The 19,094-nt window shown below is 46.8% G+C and overlaps 1 protein-coding gene across 5 annotated transcripts in view; it reads right to left on the reverse strand.

Moving 5' to 3' along the window:
* The window catches only part of creb5b (cAMP responsive element binding protein 5b), a 64,359-nt gene that overhangs the window by 15,846 nt on the left and 29,419 nt on the right, over positions 1-19,094 (reverse strand). For all 5 annotated transcript variants that reach the window (XR_009795201.1, XM_061821336.1, XM_061821338.1 and 2 more), the window contains exons 6-7: positions 15,244-15,370; positions 11,500-11,610 (exon numbers count right to left, since the gene is read on the reverse strand). Coding sequence is in view for 4 of the 5 variants with exons in the window: in XM_061821336.1 (XP_061677320.1) it covers positions 11,500-11,610; positions 15,244-15,370 (238 nt within the window). In the remaining variant the exon portion in view is untranslated. The remainder of the gene's footprint in view (positions 1-11,499; positions 11,611-15,243; positions 15,371-19,094) is intronic.

Raw genomic sequence — 19,094 nt, forward strand, 5'->3', positions numbered from 1 at the left:
GAACACCAAAAAAAAAAAAAAAAAAAGAGGCCAAGTGCTTGCAAGCTATTTCCCGCCATTCCCAGGTGACGTTTAAAGGTCAAGTGTCATCCCTATAAACATTCTAAAATAGATATTGGAATGAAACACACACATAACATTATTCGTTTCATTGTCTATATGAAAAAATAAATGTGAGCGGAGAGCGCGTCATCCATGCGCAAAGTTGCGGAAGTCTCATTCGACATTCAAGTGGTCGCCATATTGGCTGTATCGTCTGTCCGTGACATCACGCTGGGACATTCGCCATTGAAAACACGCTGGGGCCCTTACTGTAGGACACGCCCCTTCAGACACGAAGAAGAAAACATCTCACAACCAAGTGAAGTGACCGGGGAAATATTACCCTATCGTTTTGAGCCACCTTTAGATGATATGCGGATCGGGCCAAACCGCATGACCACGGCAGTGATGAACAACGGCGCCCACGAGCGACAACGACGCCCCGCCCAAACCGCCTCCCCGTCCGATGCACCTCCGCGGCGGTGATGTGCCACCACAGCCCGGCCCCGCGACGAACCACCCCGTCCGCCGATCACGATTTTATTTTTAGTAGCTGTACACACACCTCCCTGTCATTTGGAACCTACGAAGCTCTCGTCCTTAGCACCCGTGCAATCCATTTTTCACGACAAACTGGGTCTCTTGGAAACTTATGAAGGGCGAATCCATCCTCCCGAGTGTTCGCGTAATATCCAGGAATACAACGAGCCGCCATTTTGGCTAACGCAAAGGAACAACGAGCTAGCTTCCCGCAGGAAAAACTAATAGAAACAAACAAGTCCACTTGAGGGCGGTTCTGCCATGTACGTCACTTCCTGCTTCTTCTTGAAAACAAATCCCTCGAGAGGATTTTCATGGTGGGAGTTACACAAAACCATATATGTCAAAATTAGGTTTTGTGGTGAAAAAAACGGATGGGTCCATACCGGCTGCCGTTTTTTTTTTTCATTAATTATATCCTAAAAATCATGCATTTCACGACAGTGGCACTTTAAACATAAAACAAAGACGATCACAAAATTGCGTATTTAACCAAAACACGAGCTTGTCAAAGTATGCTAGCTTAACGCTAACACACATGTAACTGACGGAGCGCGCAAAACTAGCATGAATGTCGCAGTCGTGGCGCTAGCTTGAATTTCACCGACCAACACTGCTCCAAAAACATGGTACTGACAGACGTTCAGAATCAAATGGAACCTGATCAAATATTTGCGTCCACAACCGCAGCGATGCAACTTTAAGGACGTTAGCAAAGTGGCGACGAGCGCTGCGAAAAACACCCTCATCAGCCTTCTTGATGCCGCCCAACACGCGGCTGCAAGTCGCCAGACGGTGCTGGGCGCGACCGCCGAACCACCACGTGTATTTTACTCTAATAACACACCGTGCCGCTGTCCTTTTCTACGCGGCGGCAGCGGAAAACAGTCATTAAATAAGCACAGGTGTTAGCCTGTAGGGTGCGCAACTTGTCTTTTTTTTTTTTTGGGGGGGGGTAATAACACAACAAGCTAAACTAAACAAAAAACAAAGCTCATTTGAATTCTTAATACGAAAACATTTTAACTTTGCACATTTTTGGAGGATGACAAAAACATTATTGCACGACATTCATCAACTAGTCCACAACAACTTTTTACCACTCCGGAAAAACTTCAGTTCTCGTTCCATTTTTTGTCGAAACCTACGTCCACTCTCAGACCTTTGCCCCCCTGCTTTCGCCGGCTCTCTCTTTTTTAGGCCCCTTTCTCTTTTATGTGGGTTCAAGGGAGACCCGGGTGATGGGGCCATTAATGATATTTATTAATGGCCGCTTTGAGTGATGTCGCGCTAGTGCTCCGGTGCACCTTTGCAGAACGCAGCCGGGCTTCCGCTCCACAAATGACTTCATATCTATTAACCTGAGATGTAGGAAGCGCAAAGCAGGTACTGAGGGAAGAGATCGTGCGGGGGGGCTAAATCAAGACCGGTGAGGTCAAGGTGAGCACTTTTATTCCCCTTTAACGGCGGGGGGGGGGTTAATTATTTGGCTACTTGTAGCCCTCTGGCGCCAAACGACGGCTCTCAAAGATTTAGCCATTAGTGGAGACAGTTAGCCATAAAAATACAGCCCAACCTCAAAAGTGAAATGTTCCAAATATGCTGAAATTTAACCAATGTTTTCTAATATATATCCATCCATTTTCTTCGGCGCTTATCCTCACGAGGGTCACAGGGAGTGTATGGGAGTGCATGTATGGCAGACGGATTCTGTTTTGTGCCAGTGATAAATGTAAAAAATGAATATCATGTTATATAAAATGATGCATGAGTGTTTTGAACGGTGCTTATATATATATTTTTTTGTTTACCTAAAATAGTAATCATTGGCATGCTGATGCTAATTACGATGGCTAACCGTTTAGCATTTTGTTGTCTGAATTTCTACCAGACAACATCCATCCATCCATTTTCTTCGCCGCTTATGCTCACGAGGGTCACAAGGAGTGCTGGAGCCTATCCGAGCTGTCAACGAGCAGGAAGCGGGGTACACCCTGAACTGGTTTTCAGCGAATCACAGGGCACAACGAGACAAACAGCCACAGTCACAGTCACACCTATGGGCAATTTATCGTGCCCAATTAATGTTGTATGTTTTTGGGATGTGGGAGGAGACAGGAGTGGCCGGAGAAAACCCACGCAGGCACGGGGAGAACATGCAAACTCCACACAGGCGGGGCCGGGATCGAACCTGGGTCCAACGCTTTTACCAGCTGAACCACCGTGCCGCATATATATATCCATCCAACCATCCATCCATTTTCTTAGCCGCTTGTCCTCACAAGGGTCATGGGGAAATATATATATAAAGGGGACTAGGACAAGAAAACAGATGCATATCTGGATGAATAATATAGTTATCACAAGGCTTGACAACACCTTACATTTCCCTCTTCATTATGTGTTTCTGAAATCTTTAAACGGAGAGTCATTTTCCTTCATTTTACTTTCATTATACAATGTAAAACTTGCTTTTGTCCTATTAGAGCGGTGTGTACACCATTGTTAAATTGTCTGTCTACATGTGCTGCTGCACCATTTCTTTCCAAATCGCTGTTGTTTAAAGTGTTATAACTACCTTATGACTACATCATTTCTAGTTTCCGTCATCGTTTTACAGTTGGAGCACTTTTTAAAGTTCTGTGTTTTGATTCTACACAAAGCACGTATTTCTCTTTGATTTATGTTTACACTTACCGAGGAATGGCGATAGGTAGCTAGAAGCAAGCGCAATAATTTTTCACCATTTGCTGCTAGTTGTGAGGTTGGTGCCCACCATTTATAGCTCGCAACTGAAATTTTTGTTTGCGACTAAAGAGAGAAAAAAAAAAACTGTCTGAGGATCGTCTGGTTTCTTGGAAAAACTCGCAAGACGGGTCGCAGTTAATGTTTCCGTCAACATTGGCCGCACAGCTGATAAGGGCTGACTGATCGGCAACGGTTAGAAACTGGAATCATTGAATTTACAACATTATTTCCCAGGGGGAAACAGCGTTACAGAATTAGAACAACGCGGATGCTAAACAGCATCGCAGAACAGATTGTGTTTGACGTTATAGGTTCCACCGCGGTCCATTTGCTAGCGCGGCCGGCGGCGGCGGCCCCCCTTTATTTGAAGAGTATCTTTTTCAACATCATTCTTCATCATCATAACTTTCCCGACGATATTTTTACGTGGGATTTTGTCCCCCGACTCAAACGCCAAGATGGTTCCCATCTGCAGTTCAAAAGCGGGGGCTCGTCTGTGTAGCCTTGCCAAGCGCTAAGAGGATCTAATTCCGCTCACTACCCCACTACGTGCCTGCCTGCAGAACCCGCTCTCTGTCCCCTTAAACTCCACACCCCCCATTAGTTCACTTTTATTAGATTTCCCTCTCGCCCAGAGAGGCAGTAACCCTCCACCCTCGTCCCCCCCCCCTCCCCTTTTCCCCCTGCGCTTGCCAAGAGCTGGGGACTGTTAAACTGATTTCCTCAGGGAACGGCAAGGCAGACAGTCTGATGGGAGAGCTCCGGCCGTTATGTCGCCCCCTCTCTCTTAACTCTCAGGTCCCGGGCCAAGCGCATAAGAGCCGGGGGCCGGACAGGGCCCCGCACCTCTGGCTGCGGGACGGAGACATAAACTCGGCCAGGCGGACAGACGAACGCGACGGGTTCGGCGAGACGCGCACCCGCCGAGGAATCGCGAGCCAAAGCACGCGCTCGCGCTCTTAGCGGCTCCTCCACCCTGTCAACTTAATGAATGGGCTTCGGACTGCGGTCTGTTCCATCTCATGTAAAGCAGAGCTCTCAACAACCTTTTCGTCCTCGCCACTACAGCTGCTAAGATCAACAGAAAGCCTGATAAGAAACGCGTCTGACAAAGACCAAAAGTTACGATGAAATAGTACGAATACAGTTAAGTCTTCGGGCATCGTCAGATTGCTTTTTATTAGAATGACGCTCTTAGCTTTTTAGAGACACGGGCGGGCCTCCAAAATGTCACAATGATCCAGAACCAAGAACCAAAAAGGAAAACAAAAGACTGGAGTTGATCAAATTTCATCACCGTTCTGTGGGGGGGAGGGGGGAGAATTGGACAACAGAAAAATAGAGTGGGACCAAATGAGATCTCCCGGTGTCCGAGGAGATATCAGATATTGAACAGAGTCGTCGATGTTGGTTTGATCATAATCAGAGCGAAATCTCTGACCCAGCAATCTAAATCCAATCATCTCTCCAGTGTGTGAGGTCTTATTGTGCAGTCTGGGATATAAACTAATCCAACGCTGTTTTTTTTTTTTTCGGGCGGGGCCGTGTGGCGGTGGGTGGTTGGGGTCACGGACGGCGGGGCAGCCCACGGGGTGACGGCAGCTGGTTTAGCCAGGCGAGCCTCTGTCGGATCCCGGCCCATTCACAGGCCCTGGACCGTGACCAAATGGCCATCGCATCAGCACGGCAAAAACAACATGGAGTCATCCGAAGATGAACAGATGCAACTCGGTCACCCCCGCCCGCCCCCGTCGGCCACACCGGTACTCGCACATTTAAAACTCTTCAAATATGAGGATAGCATCTATTGAATCCCATTTCTAAAGCAGCGCATTGATTTGCTTTTTTCCCCCACCTATCATGCTAAATTATATTGTAGACAGAAATGAGCAAAATATTCAGTGAAAAAAAAAATGCACAGACATAAACGTTCCAGAAAAGTGAACACCTTCAAACATGCTTGGTTAAAAGTAAACAGTTCAATTTCGGATGAAAGGCTCTGTTGCATCTCTCAGTGGTATCAGCCTTATCAATTTCCCGGGAATGAGTCCACCGAGTGTCAGTTGCAGCGCAGAAATAGAAAAGTGCAATGAAATGCATTTTTTAAAAAACACATTCTAGGAGCCGAGCCATTTTAAATTCAACATTTTAAATTGCCCATTGGGTTTTTTCTTTATGTCTGGATGGATTTGTTTGCACCAATAAAAAATGACTCTGACAATAATGCTTGTAGGGTTAGCTGTACATCCATCCATCCATTTTCTTTGCCGCTTATCCTCACGAGGGCTGCAGGGAGGGCTGGAGCCTATCGCAGCTGTCAAAGGCCACCATGAACTGGTCGCCAGCCAATCGCAGAGCACATCGAGGCAAACAGCCGCACTCACAATCACACCTAGGGGCAATTTAGAGTGTCCAATTAATGTTTTTGAAACCGGAGTACCCGGAGGAAACCCACACAGGCACGGGGAGAACATGTGAACTCCACACAGGCGGGTCTGGGATCGAACCTGGGACCTCAGAACTGTGAGGCTAACGCTTTACCAGCCACCTGTTAGCTGTATATTATCTTGTAATTAATTAATCCAAAATAACTCCAATTCATATGTTAAAACTTTGCCTGTGCAGTTCTACGTTACGACGCAGACCATCTGATCCCGGAAAAGATTACTTCCATTCTTTTTCCCCATGGACGATGTTTGGAAAACCTTGGATCGGATCGCGCACGACGGAGGTTTCCGCCGTCCCTTTTTAAGAAACGACGGCGATTGTGCGCGTCGTTACCGAAACGTACACAAAGTGGGGCGGTGTCATCATAAAGACATCACTCCAAGAGATAGACAGTGTGTACTCTGGGTCGGAAAAAAAACAACAACGCCACAGTGGAAGCAGCGTGACGGGTGGGCCCCCCTCCTTGGTCCGAGTCCAGCACTGATAAACTCTCAGCCCCTCACTCTTGACTCTACTCACCTCCATGGTGAAAGAAACCAATTGTATAGTCAGTCACCATCCCTATCAGTACGCCAGTACAGACCCAAATGGTGTGTTTGTGTTCGACTCATCTTAGAACTGCCGCTTAGCGCCTAGAACTGCTTAGACGCGACAGCTCCGCATCAACGGCTCCTTGCGAACGGTCCGCTTTAGTTCGGTCACTCCACAAATGTGTTTTCTACACCAATGGAATGAGAGTGAGTCATTTTTGTGCACGTGGTACACACACACACCACACACACACACACACAATATATATATATATATATATATATTTTTTTTTTATATACTGTACAGTAAATGGACATTATGGCTCCGCCTGCAGATTCAGCTGTGCTCTTAGCTCAGGGTCCCTCTCCGATGACATCACGCCCCGACAATGTTGCCATTCATGCAGATGTTGCTTACAAAACCTGGAGTTCCACTTCTGTTGTGCGTTTGCGCGCGTGCGCCTCGCGACGCTACGCCGCTAACAAACACAACCGTGCGCTGTAATTGTTTAACCGAAAGCAAATTAGTTCATCCTAAAACAATTATAAGCGCGGAACGTGTATTAAGGGTGACGCATAAACACAAGCTGCATTTTGGCATTTTTTTTTTTTTTTCCACACATAGAGTGGATAACATGTCCTCATAGTTATTATTAGCATAAAACTCACTCTTATTAACCCAAGGACCTTGAAAGACTCACATTAAGGGCTTGGTAAACAGAATATAAAAAGCTACTTCAGTCTGGTCAAAACTCTTTTGATTATGGATCCTCTTGTGTACTATGAAATATCTCTTTAAGAGGGAAAGATTTTTTTTTTCACCCCCACCCTCCGCGGAGTAAAAAGAAGCACATTTAGAACAAGCCAGGAATTATGTCATCCGCCCGTCGTGTGCCAACTCCGCACAGCCAAGAGTACCGCACTGGAGCAACATATAGTATTGTTTACCTCATTAAAAACTCACCACCTACCCTGATGCTTAGTGACACTTTTATTGTCCTTAGCAACAATCTAAACAATATTTAATTGGTAGCTAATAAATAACACATTTTTCAGACGGGCGGGCGGGATGGTGAAAAGACCGGGGCTCATTTTGAAAGGAGCACAAAAAAATATATATATATATAAATAAATAAAAAAAATAACCAACACGGACGCGCTAACATGAGCTGAGTCACGTCGCGCTCGTGTGGTGCGAGCGTGATGTTGTTTGGAACGTGTACGATAAGGGAATCGGAGCACAAAGAAGGTTGTTTTGAGGGGGGGTAGAAGGAGGAGTTTGTACCTACAGTGGACGTTCACCTGCCCTCGCCTGCGCGCGTTTGTTATCGTGTAGCGACGATGATGAAACCGAGCCGGATCGGACCGCGTGCGCATGTGTCGCCGTGCGGCTCACGAGGCCCCGCGGAGAACCGGCTCCGGAGCGGTGATGTCATCCCTTGGCCTCGTCCCGATTTCCTTCACACCACGAAGGTCGGCTATCCCACAACCTCTAGCCCGCAACACGCACCGCTCTGTTCCCTGGACCACAACACAACAGAACGCGACCACACCCGGCACCGCGAGGACCCAACGCAAAAAAAAAAAAAAAAAAAATCACTTGTACCAAAACTAATAAAACGCTCCGATCTTAGCGAGCCCTCCCAGACAACTAAATGTAAACACAGAAACCTTACAAGTCTGTTACGGCACCCTCAGGTTTTGCTGTACCACTTAAACGCTGGCGACCAAATGGGGGGGAGCCAGATAGAAGGAAAAAAAAAACCCCATAAAGACACCGACCGATGCGGCGATGCAGTCTCAGGCCCGCAGAGCAACAAAGAGAGCGCTTAGAGCGAGATACGAGTCCCCGAGGGGCCCGCAGCAGTCCTTTGGCTCATTAACTATTTACACCAGAGACAGGCCTCCCTGCTGCTCTGGCCCACCACAAAATCAATTAGCCTTCATTAGCCCCCACCCCCACCCACAAGCTCTGTGCTTTCCCTGACCGGGGAGGGTTGAATCTGCAAAACAGGGGCCTCCGGTTACCTCGAAATATCAAACAAAACACACAAAATGAGTCCTTTTAAGTCCAGAATTATGCCAATTTCCCCGTGTTTAGTGGCTGGGAATATCGACGTCTCTCACGTTTCAACTCGCCGTCTATCTATTTCCCTCACGTCTATCAAAGTCCCACTCAATTCCCCCCCCCCCCCCATGCTCAAATAATGTAAACTTTGGCGAGCGAGCGCGCACCCGGGTCCACGCCTCGGGGGGGGGGGGGGGGGGTGTGGGGTTACAGTGTGGAGATTTCCCATTGGCGGAACGTCAACACGGTCGGGTAATGCGATTAGAGCCGGATCGAGGACGTCGCGGGCGGGGTGGGGGGGGACACACATGGGCCCGATCGCGGCCCAGTTACCCGATAGCCAAGCCGTACTTATCGACCCGGCCCGGCCGCGGATATTATGGAATTTGGACTCCACCGTTGCTTATGAAACGCATGGTAAAGATCACTTCCCCCGATAACACAATTGCAGCCGATTATTCCGTCTGTCTCGTAATCGCGAAAAAAATCCATCGGTTGTGTTCGGACATCAGTGAAGAGAATCTGGATTGATCTTGTTTTTTTTTTTTTTTTTTATGCGGCGTGCGTCTAGATGGCGGACTTAAAGCGGTGGCCTGTAGCCACTTAGTGACTGCATATGTTTATGGAAGGCCCGATGGAGCATTTACAATTCAATTACAAAGATAGGAGGAGTACAAAAAAAAAAAACACGGGGTAAGATGTGTCTGGATGACAGCCAGAGGAGAGATAAGCCTAATACACCAATATTGTGTTACCCCGAGATGTTACCATAGGAACCGTTGAGGAGATTCAAAAGACCACAAAGACGATCAATCTTGAGAGAGCAGGAGGAAGAGGGAGAATTAAATGCCCTGGGAATGCTCCTGCGCTCCACTATCAGAGCAATAACTCTTCTAATGACCTCTACTACTCCTCTCTCTCTCTCTTTCCTCTCTCCGTCCACTCCATCTCTCCAAGCACAGTCAGCCATCGGCGCCCATTTCCGAGCACACTTTCCGGGACGCATTTTTATTTCCACGTTGGGACATTCGTTACTTCGCTGAGAGAGGTTCCCGTTTTCTTTATCACTTTGAACATAATGTCGGCTGCCCGTCATTTTGTAAAAAAAAAAAAAATAAAAAAAAAAAAAAAAAAAATAAATAAATCAAGTGGGCAGGTGGGGGGGGGGTGATTGACTCAACTGCAGATTGGTGGAGGCGTCGATTAGGTTGAGGCCAATCGCATATTTGGAATAATATTAATCAATCAATAAATAAAGATGATGAGCCACACAATGAAGTTATGCGAAAGAGTAGTGGAGGCTAGACTCAGGACAGAAGTAAGTATCTGCGAGCAACTTTATGGTTTCTCGCCTAGAAAGAGTACCACAGGTGCATTATTTGCCTTGAGGATGCTTGTGGAAAAGTACAGAGAAGGTCAGAAGGATCTACATTGTGTATTTGTAGGTCTAGAGAAAGCCTACGACAGAGTACCAAGAGAGGAACTGTGGTACTGCATGCGCAAGTCCGGTGTGGCGGAGAAATATATTAGAGTAGTACAGGACATGTATGTGGAGGGCAGCAGAACAGGGGTGAGATGTGCCGTCGGTGTGTCAGAAGAATTTAAGGTGGAGGTGGGACTGCATCAGGGATCCGCGCTGAGCCCCTTCCTGTTTGCGGTAGTAATGGATAGGCTGACAGAATAGGTTAGACTGGAGTCCCGTTGGACTATGGTGTTCACAGAATATATCGTGATCTGCAGTGAAAGCAGGGAGCAGGCAGAGGAACATTTAGAAAGATGGAGGCATGCACTGCAAAGGAGAGGAATGAAGATTTGCCAAAGTAAAACAGAATGTATGTGTGGAGAGGGGCGGATGGGGAAGTGCCGAGGCTACAAGGAGAAGAGATGGCGAGGGTGGATGACTTTAAATACTCGGGGTCAACAATACAGCGCAATAGTGAGTGTAGTAAGGAAGTGAAGAAACGGGTCCAAGCGGGGTGGAACAATTGGCGGAAGGTGTCTGGTGTTCTACGTGACAGAAGAGTCGCTGCTAGTATGAAGGGCAAAGTTTATAAAACAGCGGTGAGGCCGGCCAAGATGTACGGATTAGAGACGGTGGCCCTGAAGCGACGACAGGAAGCAGACCTGGAGGTGGCAGAAATGAAGATGTTGAGGTTCTCGCTTGGAGTGAGCTGGTTGGATAGGATTAGAAATGAGCTCATTAGAGGGACAGCCAAAGTTGGATGTTTTGGAGACAAGGTCAGAGAGAGCAGACTTCGATGGTTTGGACATGTTCAGAGGCGAGAGAGTGAGTATATTGGTAGAAGGATGCTGAGGATGGAGCTGCCAGGCAAAAGAGCGAGAGGAAGACCAAAGAAAAGGTTGATGGATGTTGTGAGAGAGAGGAAGATGCACGAGATAGGCTTGGATGGAAAAAGATGACACGCAGTGGCGACCCCTAACGGGACAAACCGAAAGGAAAAGAAGAAGAAGACGGCTATATCCCAATACATGTTTTCTTGCTGGGGACAGCTGGTCCTGCGAGGGTGTACTCATTTGTCGTTTTGTTCAATACCCGGCTGAAAAGTGCACCAGCGACCGTGGCTCTACTTTCACGCACATGAGCCGATTACAGTAAATAAGTACGAAACCTGCCGTGCGATAGTGGCGTTTGAGATCAATTCAAAAGGACTATTGCGGAGGAAGATCCGAGGGCCGAGCCAGACCGCTTGGAACAACCATTATTTTAGTTAATACCATGTGTAGACCGTATGCAAATGAATTCTTTCGAGTTTTGCAACTCTCGCCTCGTAACTCCGTCCCCGTTCCAAAACTTTTCCCTTTGCGGAGTGTGACATCATGCGAGTTGTTCTGCCCGTGTGAAACCCGTGCTAACAAGTCGCAGGAGCTACAGAACATGTTCTGTACATTAAGATATGCATCAGGCAGCGAGAGCGGGCAGCTGCGGCACGCCGACATAAAGGGTCTTTTCTTCGCTGGCAGGTCGCGACGCGGCTTTGATTGCACCCCAAAATGATGAAATCCGCACGGGCCGCGCTTGGCAGAGCCCGGTGGAAAAGAAAGCCGCCCCGTTGAAGCGTTACGTGCTCATAAATGTGTATGTATGCATATACGTCTACTCACCATCTTGGCCTCTGAGTGCATGGAGGGAATGTGCGCCGAGGAGCAGGGGCTGCTGTGGGCGGGGCCTTGCATCGCCATCATGTTGGCACCCATAGACATTTGTCTCTCCATCTGACAACACAACGGCAACACTGAGTCAATAAATCCGAAATATTTTGCCAAAATATGACCGCCCCCTCAAAAAAAAAAAACGTAAAGCGCGAGGCAAGCAGCGTGAGATTAGAGAGAACCAGAGCTTGATTTCACATGACGGGCTGTCCTCCGCTCGGCTTTGTGTGATGATAACAAGAGCTGACCCAAAACAGGAAGCCGGTATGGAGCGGCTTAACACAGGAAGCTGGTAAAAAAAAAAAAAAAAAAAACGAGGTTTGTGTGCGTTACTGATAGTTGTGTGGCGAGTGTCTTCAAACGTCAGGCCCGCCGTCCTGCTGCAGGATGTGTTCAGAAATGGCGCCGTGAGAGTTAGCCGTATACGTACGGGACACGTTGTAGTTACTGTTTCCCTCTGGGGGTCGTTATGACATTATGAAATTGCTTAATCATATTTACACGTGAAATCTATGAACTAGTTTTGGAAACAGAAATCACGGCTAGTGGGGTTTTCCAACGACAGGGAGTCCTCGGTCCCCGACTGAGATCCGTTCCTACGGCGGCGACTAAACTCGAATTTCGACTTAAGTCGGATTCCGCCGTTAAAGTCGGAATTTACATCAAAATAATTTGTATAAAAAAAAAAACAAATACATGGAAACAAACGAGATGACGTATTGAGCATTACTGCTGAGAGGTGGATGGAGAAGAAGAAGGGGAGGCCGTGCTTAGCTGTCGCGAAGGAACCTGATCCTCAATCCTCTCTTTTCTCTCCTTTCTCCAATCTTTTTATGCGCTTGAGCTTTGTTTCCATGGTAACGGATTTTCTTTTGGCTGCAGATGCCTTGCTAAAAGACACCGCTTTCTTCTTTGGGGTGACAATGTCTAAAAAAGGAGGGCGAAAATGCCAAGATACTCCTGGCGCACAAACACGGACAAGCATTAGCCGGGGGACGAGCGTTGTAAAGTGGAAACGACTTCGGTCGAGACCGTCTTAACCCGAGGACTCTCTGTATAGCAATACAAAAATGCTTACAATATCATAACGTTATCATTTAAAATAGCACAATTTGAAATTTTAGGACAGATTTGAACAAGAATTTGGTGTGCCTTGGCGGGCCACATAAAATCTTGCGGCCGGCCGGATATGGCCCCCGGGCCTTGAGTTTGACACCCGTGGTCTAGTACATTGGAATCCGTCACCCGCGGTCATATCCCGCCGATGAGCGGCGGCGGTGAGCGCGGTCGTCTGTGAAAAATCAGCTGAGCGAGAAAACGGGCGGCGAGACCAGCACAGGAAAGAAGCGAGCCTTTGTGCGAGCGCACGCGTGCGTGCATGCGCGCGTTGGAGCCGCCGCAACGGCACAGCTGCTAACTCTGGGCGGCGGCGTTAGCGGCGGCGTTACGGCCTCCGAGGGGAAAAGACCCCCACCCCCATCTCCGGCCGCAGAGAACGGGTGGACTAGAACCTGACACAGAGCCTTAATTGCACTAAGTGTGTTTTGTGTAAAAATATCACCCTAACCTGCACCCCTTTCCTGAACCGTCAATCTTCCCCAAAACGGCTTAGCTCTTAATTTAATAAACATGGGAGCTTTTTTTTTTTTTTTTTTTCCCCCCCTCGTGGTACCATAAACACGGGCTGTCTTGTGTTACAGTGTGAACCCGGAAGAAATGGACAAAAGTATCGGGACACCTGGGTGACCAGGAAGTGATAACAAAAAGAAAATACGGAGTTGGTCTCTTCTTTTTACAGCTGTAACAACTTCCACTGGAACTCGGAATGGTCCCTGTCGGTCTCAGCGCGGCGGTCAACGGAAATGTCCGCTAAATACAGTACGAAGTGAAGTGAAAATACCGAAATTCAAACTGAAGAAGAAGTGAGTGTGTACTATCAAGTGGTCAGCGTTTATGTGCTGGGATTCACCTCCTTTTTCTGCGCGTCCTCCACGTGTCGGCGTCGTTTTAGGTTTACATTCTGTACACTTGTAAGACGCTGGCGAATATAACGGCTAATTTTATTTGCGTTAGTCCAATGAGGTCTAGTGTCATCCCTATAAACATTCAAAAATAGATATTGAAATGAAAAATACATATAAGATTATTCACTTCGATGTCGACGCGAAAAAATAAATATGAGCGGAGAGCGCGTCATCCGTGCGCAAACTTGCGGAAGTCTCATTCGACATCCAAGTGGTCGCCATGTTGGCTGCATTTACTGTCCGTGACGTCACCCCGGACATTCGCCGTTCAAAACACGCTGTGGCCCCTACTGTAGGGTTAGGGTTACGCCCCTTTCGATGAAAACATCTCACAACCGAATGAAGTGTCCGGGGCAATATTACCCTATTGTTTCGAGCCGTATTTAGATGATATGCGGATCACGGGCCAAACCGCCTCCCCGCCCTATCCACCTCCGCGGCGGACATGAGCCACCCCGGGCCGAGAAGGCCTGCAGCAGGCCGTCCTTCAGCGGCTGCTGCATGGAAGTCTTCCGATGCGCACATCGACACATTTTGCAATCCTGATTTATGGATTATGACCCCCCCACCCAACTATTGTTTTTTTTGTTTGTTTTTTTTTTACTAGCTGTATACACACCTACTTGTCATTTGGAACCCACACAGCTCTCATCCTTTGCACCCGTGGAATCCATTTTTCATGACAAAGCAGGTCTCTTGCAAACTTATGAAGGGTAAATCCATCCTCACGAGTGTTCGAGCAATGTCCAGCAATGCAACGAGGGGGCATTTTGGCTAACACGAGGGAACAACGAGCTAGCTTCCAGGAGATAAAACTAATAGAAACAATCGAGTCCACTTGAGGGTGGTCCTGCCCTGTACGTACACTTCCTGCTTCTTCTCGAAAACAAATCCCTCGAGAGGATTTTCACGGCGGGAGTTACAAAAAGCCGTCTCTCGTCAAAATCATGTTTTGTGGTGAAAAAACGGACGGGTCCACGTCGGCTGCCGTTTGTTTTCATTAAGAACATACTAAAAATCATGCATTTCATGACAGTGGCACTTTAACTTAGTGGGAGCGCGGCATTATTAAAGCTGTTTCTGTTGTCATGGGCCGAATATTATTTTAGTTGATACGGTTGTTGTTGTGCCCATTGCTCTACGGCCCCCCCCCCCGGCCTCTCGACCCCTTTTATCCTGTTTTTCTTTTCCGTCTGCTCTGTGTGCCCCTATTCTGTCCCTCCAGCTCATGATTTCCGCTGTGTATTGGCACCAAAATTACCCGACATATTTGTAGTTTTTTTCTGGTCCAATATTTTCTGATGGTGACCTGTGATTTGTGTATTTGGAAAAATACATACATATATATATATATATATATATATATATATATATATATATATATATGTTGACTTTATTCTAACTCTCAAGAGGAGGCTTCTCTTGTTTTGATCATTCCCTCCATCTTGACGTACTCGCCTTTTTATCATCATTTCCATAAAATCTACACCCCCCCGCTCAGATATAGATTTCCCCTGTTCTACTGGACTTGACTCCTTCAATAACCTGCGCTTTGTCAATTTAATGGCGTCGGAGCGCGTATGTACGTACAAATGACTCGACGGTTTATGTGCAGCGTAGGCGCGTAAAAGCGCGGCGCGCGTGTGTGCTCTGTGCTCCTTTGTGTACTCACGGGCATCAACACAGCAGAGGAGCCAGGCATGGTGGGGTCGGGCAGCGTGCCAGGCATGGAGGCTGGCAGAGGCTGTCGCTGTCTGTTTCGTAGGTGCAACAGTGAGGACAGAGAGCCGGGGACGGGCCTGAGGGGACACACAAAGTAATTGTCGGGGGGGGGGGGGGTACATGGAACAAAAACATACCGGATCCGTCATTCATGAATATATATATATATATATACACATACAAATTAACTGAAATTGTAAAAAAAAAAAAAAAAAGTACACAGCCAGGCACTCCAAAAAAAAAAAAAAGAAAAGAAAAGCTTTTTTAGGGCTCAAATATTTAAAAAAAAAAAAAAAAAGTCACTGATGGTGTAGTGCACTGGTGTCAAACTCAAGGCCCGGGGGACCAGATCTGGCCCGACACAGGAGTTTAAGCGGCCCAAAAAAAGCCAAATCAAGAGCGTCAATTTCCATGATTCTTGTAAAAATCTGTATCAAAATTTGAAATTGTCATATATCATAAATGATAAAGTTGAGCTATGACTAGCATTTTTGTGTTACCAGTTGAGAAACACATCACCCTTGATTTCTGATTCCAAAACTCATTCATAAATTGATGTCAATATAATGAGATGAGGGCGGCAGGGTGGATCAGATGGTAAAGCTCACAGTTGTCAGGTCCCGGGTTCAATCCCAGACCCGCCTGTGTGGAGTTTGCATGTTCTCCCCGTGCCTGCGTGGCTTTCCTCCGGGCACTCCGGTTTCCTCCCACATTCCAAAAACATGCAAAATTAATTGGACACCATAAATTGCCCCTAGGTGTGATTGTGAGTGTAACTTTTTTCTGTCTCCGATTGGCTGGCGACCAGTTCAGGGTGTACCCCGCCTCCAACCCATTGACAGCTGGCATAGGGTCCGGCACTCCCCGCGACCCTCGTGAGCATAAGCGGTGAAGAAAATAGATGGATGGATGGATGGATGGATGGTGAGGTGATTAAATATTTTTGTTCCAATATTGTTGTTGTTGAAAAATGGCGACCAGTTCAGGGCGGAGTCCGCCTTTCGCCCAAAGCTAGCTGGGATAGGCTCCAGCTTTGCCGCAACCCTTGTGAGGATAAGCCAACCCACCTAAACCAAAAGGGCTCCTTTTTTTGTTAATGAATGTCATGAAAATAATACACCCGAACCCACTAACCACGCTTTTACAACTTCACGGGAATCTGCTACATTTTCCAGGGAGTCGGTTGCATCGGGGCTGTGTGTGTGCGCGTGGGGGGGTGGGGGTGGCGTCGTGCACCATGACATCCATTTTAACGGAAAAAAATATCATGCCTAACATTTTGTACAAGCTCCTAAAAAACATTCTCACGAGAACACTAAGTCTTAACATTTACGGTAGGCCGCGGCTAGCGATAAATCTTTGCATTTTATAGTAAGGTGTCGCAATTTTTATTTTTTTATTATTATACAGTAGTAAACATTACAATAACTAAGTCGAAGAGCGGTTTAAAAGTTTAAGACGAAATGCCTGGGATGTGGGGTGGGGGTGGGGGGGGGGGGAAATCATTTTACTCAAAGTGCTTGATAGCTTCGTGGCCATTTTTAACTACGGCGTGGCTCCAAAGCGAGGCCCGCCAAAGCGCTATTGATTGTCACATTCCTCAAGAATCAGGGTCGATGGCGGGCTGTTAGTTTGAAAAAGCCGCCGAAGCCCGCGCGTTGGACAAATGGCTTTTTTCAAAATTAAAGCCAGCGCACAAGTCCACTTGGTAACGCACAAGCCAGAAAGAAGAAATAATTTATAACCGAAGTGGGGGGAAGGATCATCCAAAACATTTGTCACATTATTATGGAACGCTTCTGAAACCTCTGCATAAAGCTGTTGAAAAAGTGCGGTTACAAACCACAAAGTATCATACTTCCCTCTATGAGTAATTGCTCTGATATTAATCATTTTCAAAAGTGAGCTTTCCTCTCAGCGAGTCGCCGTCTTTGCCGGGATATGTCGGGGACGGAAAAGTCGGGCTGCGAAGAGTTGAGGCCCCCTGGGACGGATTATGGCTGCGCTGAGAACATCCGCACGTCGCATACGACGACGCTCGGTGATAATGTCAAAGCATTTTTCACGGCGAAAAACGTGAATAAACGAGCTTCAACAATGGGTCACTGAGTCGCACCCATCAATCTACCTCCTTAATACCGACACCAAAAGCCTTGCTTGTGAGAGCAGCCCACAGTACGAAACACTCGCTTTCACGATATGATTCTTTAAGTCAACCCGCAGGTGTCAAACTCAAGGCCCGTGGGCCAGATCCAGCCCGCCGCATGATGTTATGTGGGCCGCCGAGGCAAATCACGTGTGTGCACTTCCGCGATTCTTAGAATATCTTTTAATACATATATACAAATACTTCATTGCTGGATCCATTCTTAATCAAGAATAAATCCCACATAGTGATGGAGCCACTCAGATTTTTTCAATACAAATACCAATATTTAAATAAATGACCCCTGGTTTGACGCAAACTCGCATTCATTAACTATGATTGGAAAAAAAAAAGACAGCGAGTCAACTCCTCCGTACACAGAAGCGTGTAGCGGCCACACGTTAAACTTTGGTAAACTTCTCCGTGACAGACGTTTGGATTTTTTTTTCAATATGCACTGTTCTCAAATGAGTCCAGTGCGAATTTAAAAAAGAAAATAAACCTCTGGGATAGGCTTCAGCCTCCGTACACGGAAGCGTGTTGCGGCCACACGTTAACCTACGTAAACCTCTGTGTGACGAACGGTTTATTTTCTTTTTTTTTTTTTAAATACGCATTGGACTCATTTGAGAACAATACATATTAGAAAAAAAAAAAAAAGTCTGTCGGGGAGACGTTTACCGAAAATTAACGTGTGGCCGCAACACGCTTCCGTGTACGTTGGAGATGACTCCCTGTTGTTTTTTTGTTTTTTTTAAACGCATTGTTCTCAAATGAGCCAAATTAATACTTCTTGGAAATTTCAGATTGAGAAGAATAATTCCTACATTAAATGAAATGATCGCTACAGAGTCGTGTGTATTTTGGTCGGGCACCATCCATCCCGTTTAATTGCCGAAATCCATCGATATTTTCTCGTTTTTTCAGATGGTATTCCATAGATTGATCTATTTGAATATCTTCCTTGTCTGTTGTAACAACCAACGGCACAACAAGTCTCCGGCATTGTGACTATTCTGCTCCGGTTCAATGCCCCCCCCACACAGCTCTTTTTGACCGGCAATTTGGCGACGTGAAAATTGAAAAACTAAATGATACTACATATGATGAGGCGATTAAAGATTTTTATTGTTTCAGTCAATAACGGCCCTCTGAGGGTAACTACAATGGGGCTCGTGAAAAAAAAAAAAACAAGTCTGACACCCCTAATTTAACCCATACATAAGCGACCAATAACTCCAGCCATCAGCGCCTTCAAGATGAAATATGTACGCTACGTTTCGCTCATCAATCCGGCTCAATATCCAGAAGCATTTAGAAATAAGTGCAAACAAGAAGCGTTTCGATTAACAGTGTTCAGCGGGTTAATGTAATCAATTGACCGCATCGTAGCCTAGATTATTATATTGGTAGGGTCGCGTGCAAGAGTGATGGTCATGTGGGGTGGGGGCGGGATTGTGTGTGTGTGTGTGGGGGGGGGGGGGTGCAGCAACATAGCAAATGGTCCCACACCTGAATAAATACCTGTATTTTTCCAAACCTAAATATGTGCATTTACCCTGCAGACATTTTGGATTGCTCCGTACACACAGCCACGATTACCATCCCCCGACCGCGTGTCATTTCGGTCTAACATAACAATTTATCACAATCGC

Source organism: Syngnathoides biaculeatus, chromosome 5 (genome assembly GCF_019802595.1).
Source record: "Syngnathoides biaculeatus isolate LvHL_M chromosome 5, ASM1980259v1, whole genome shotgun sequence".
Lineage (NCBI taxonomy): Eukaryota > Metazoa > Chordata > Actinopteri > Syngnathiformes > Syngnathidae > Syngnathoides > Syngnathoides biaculeatus.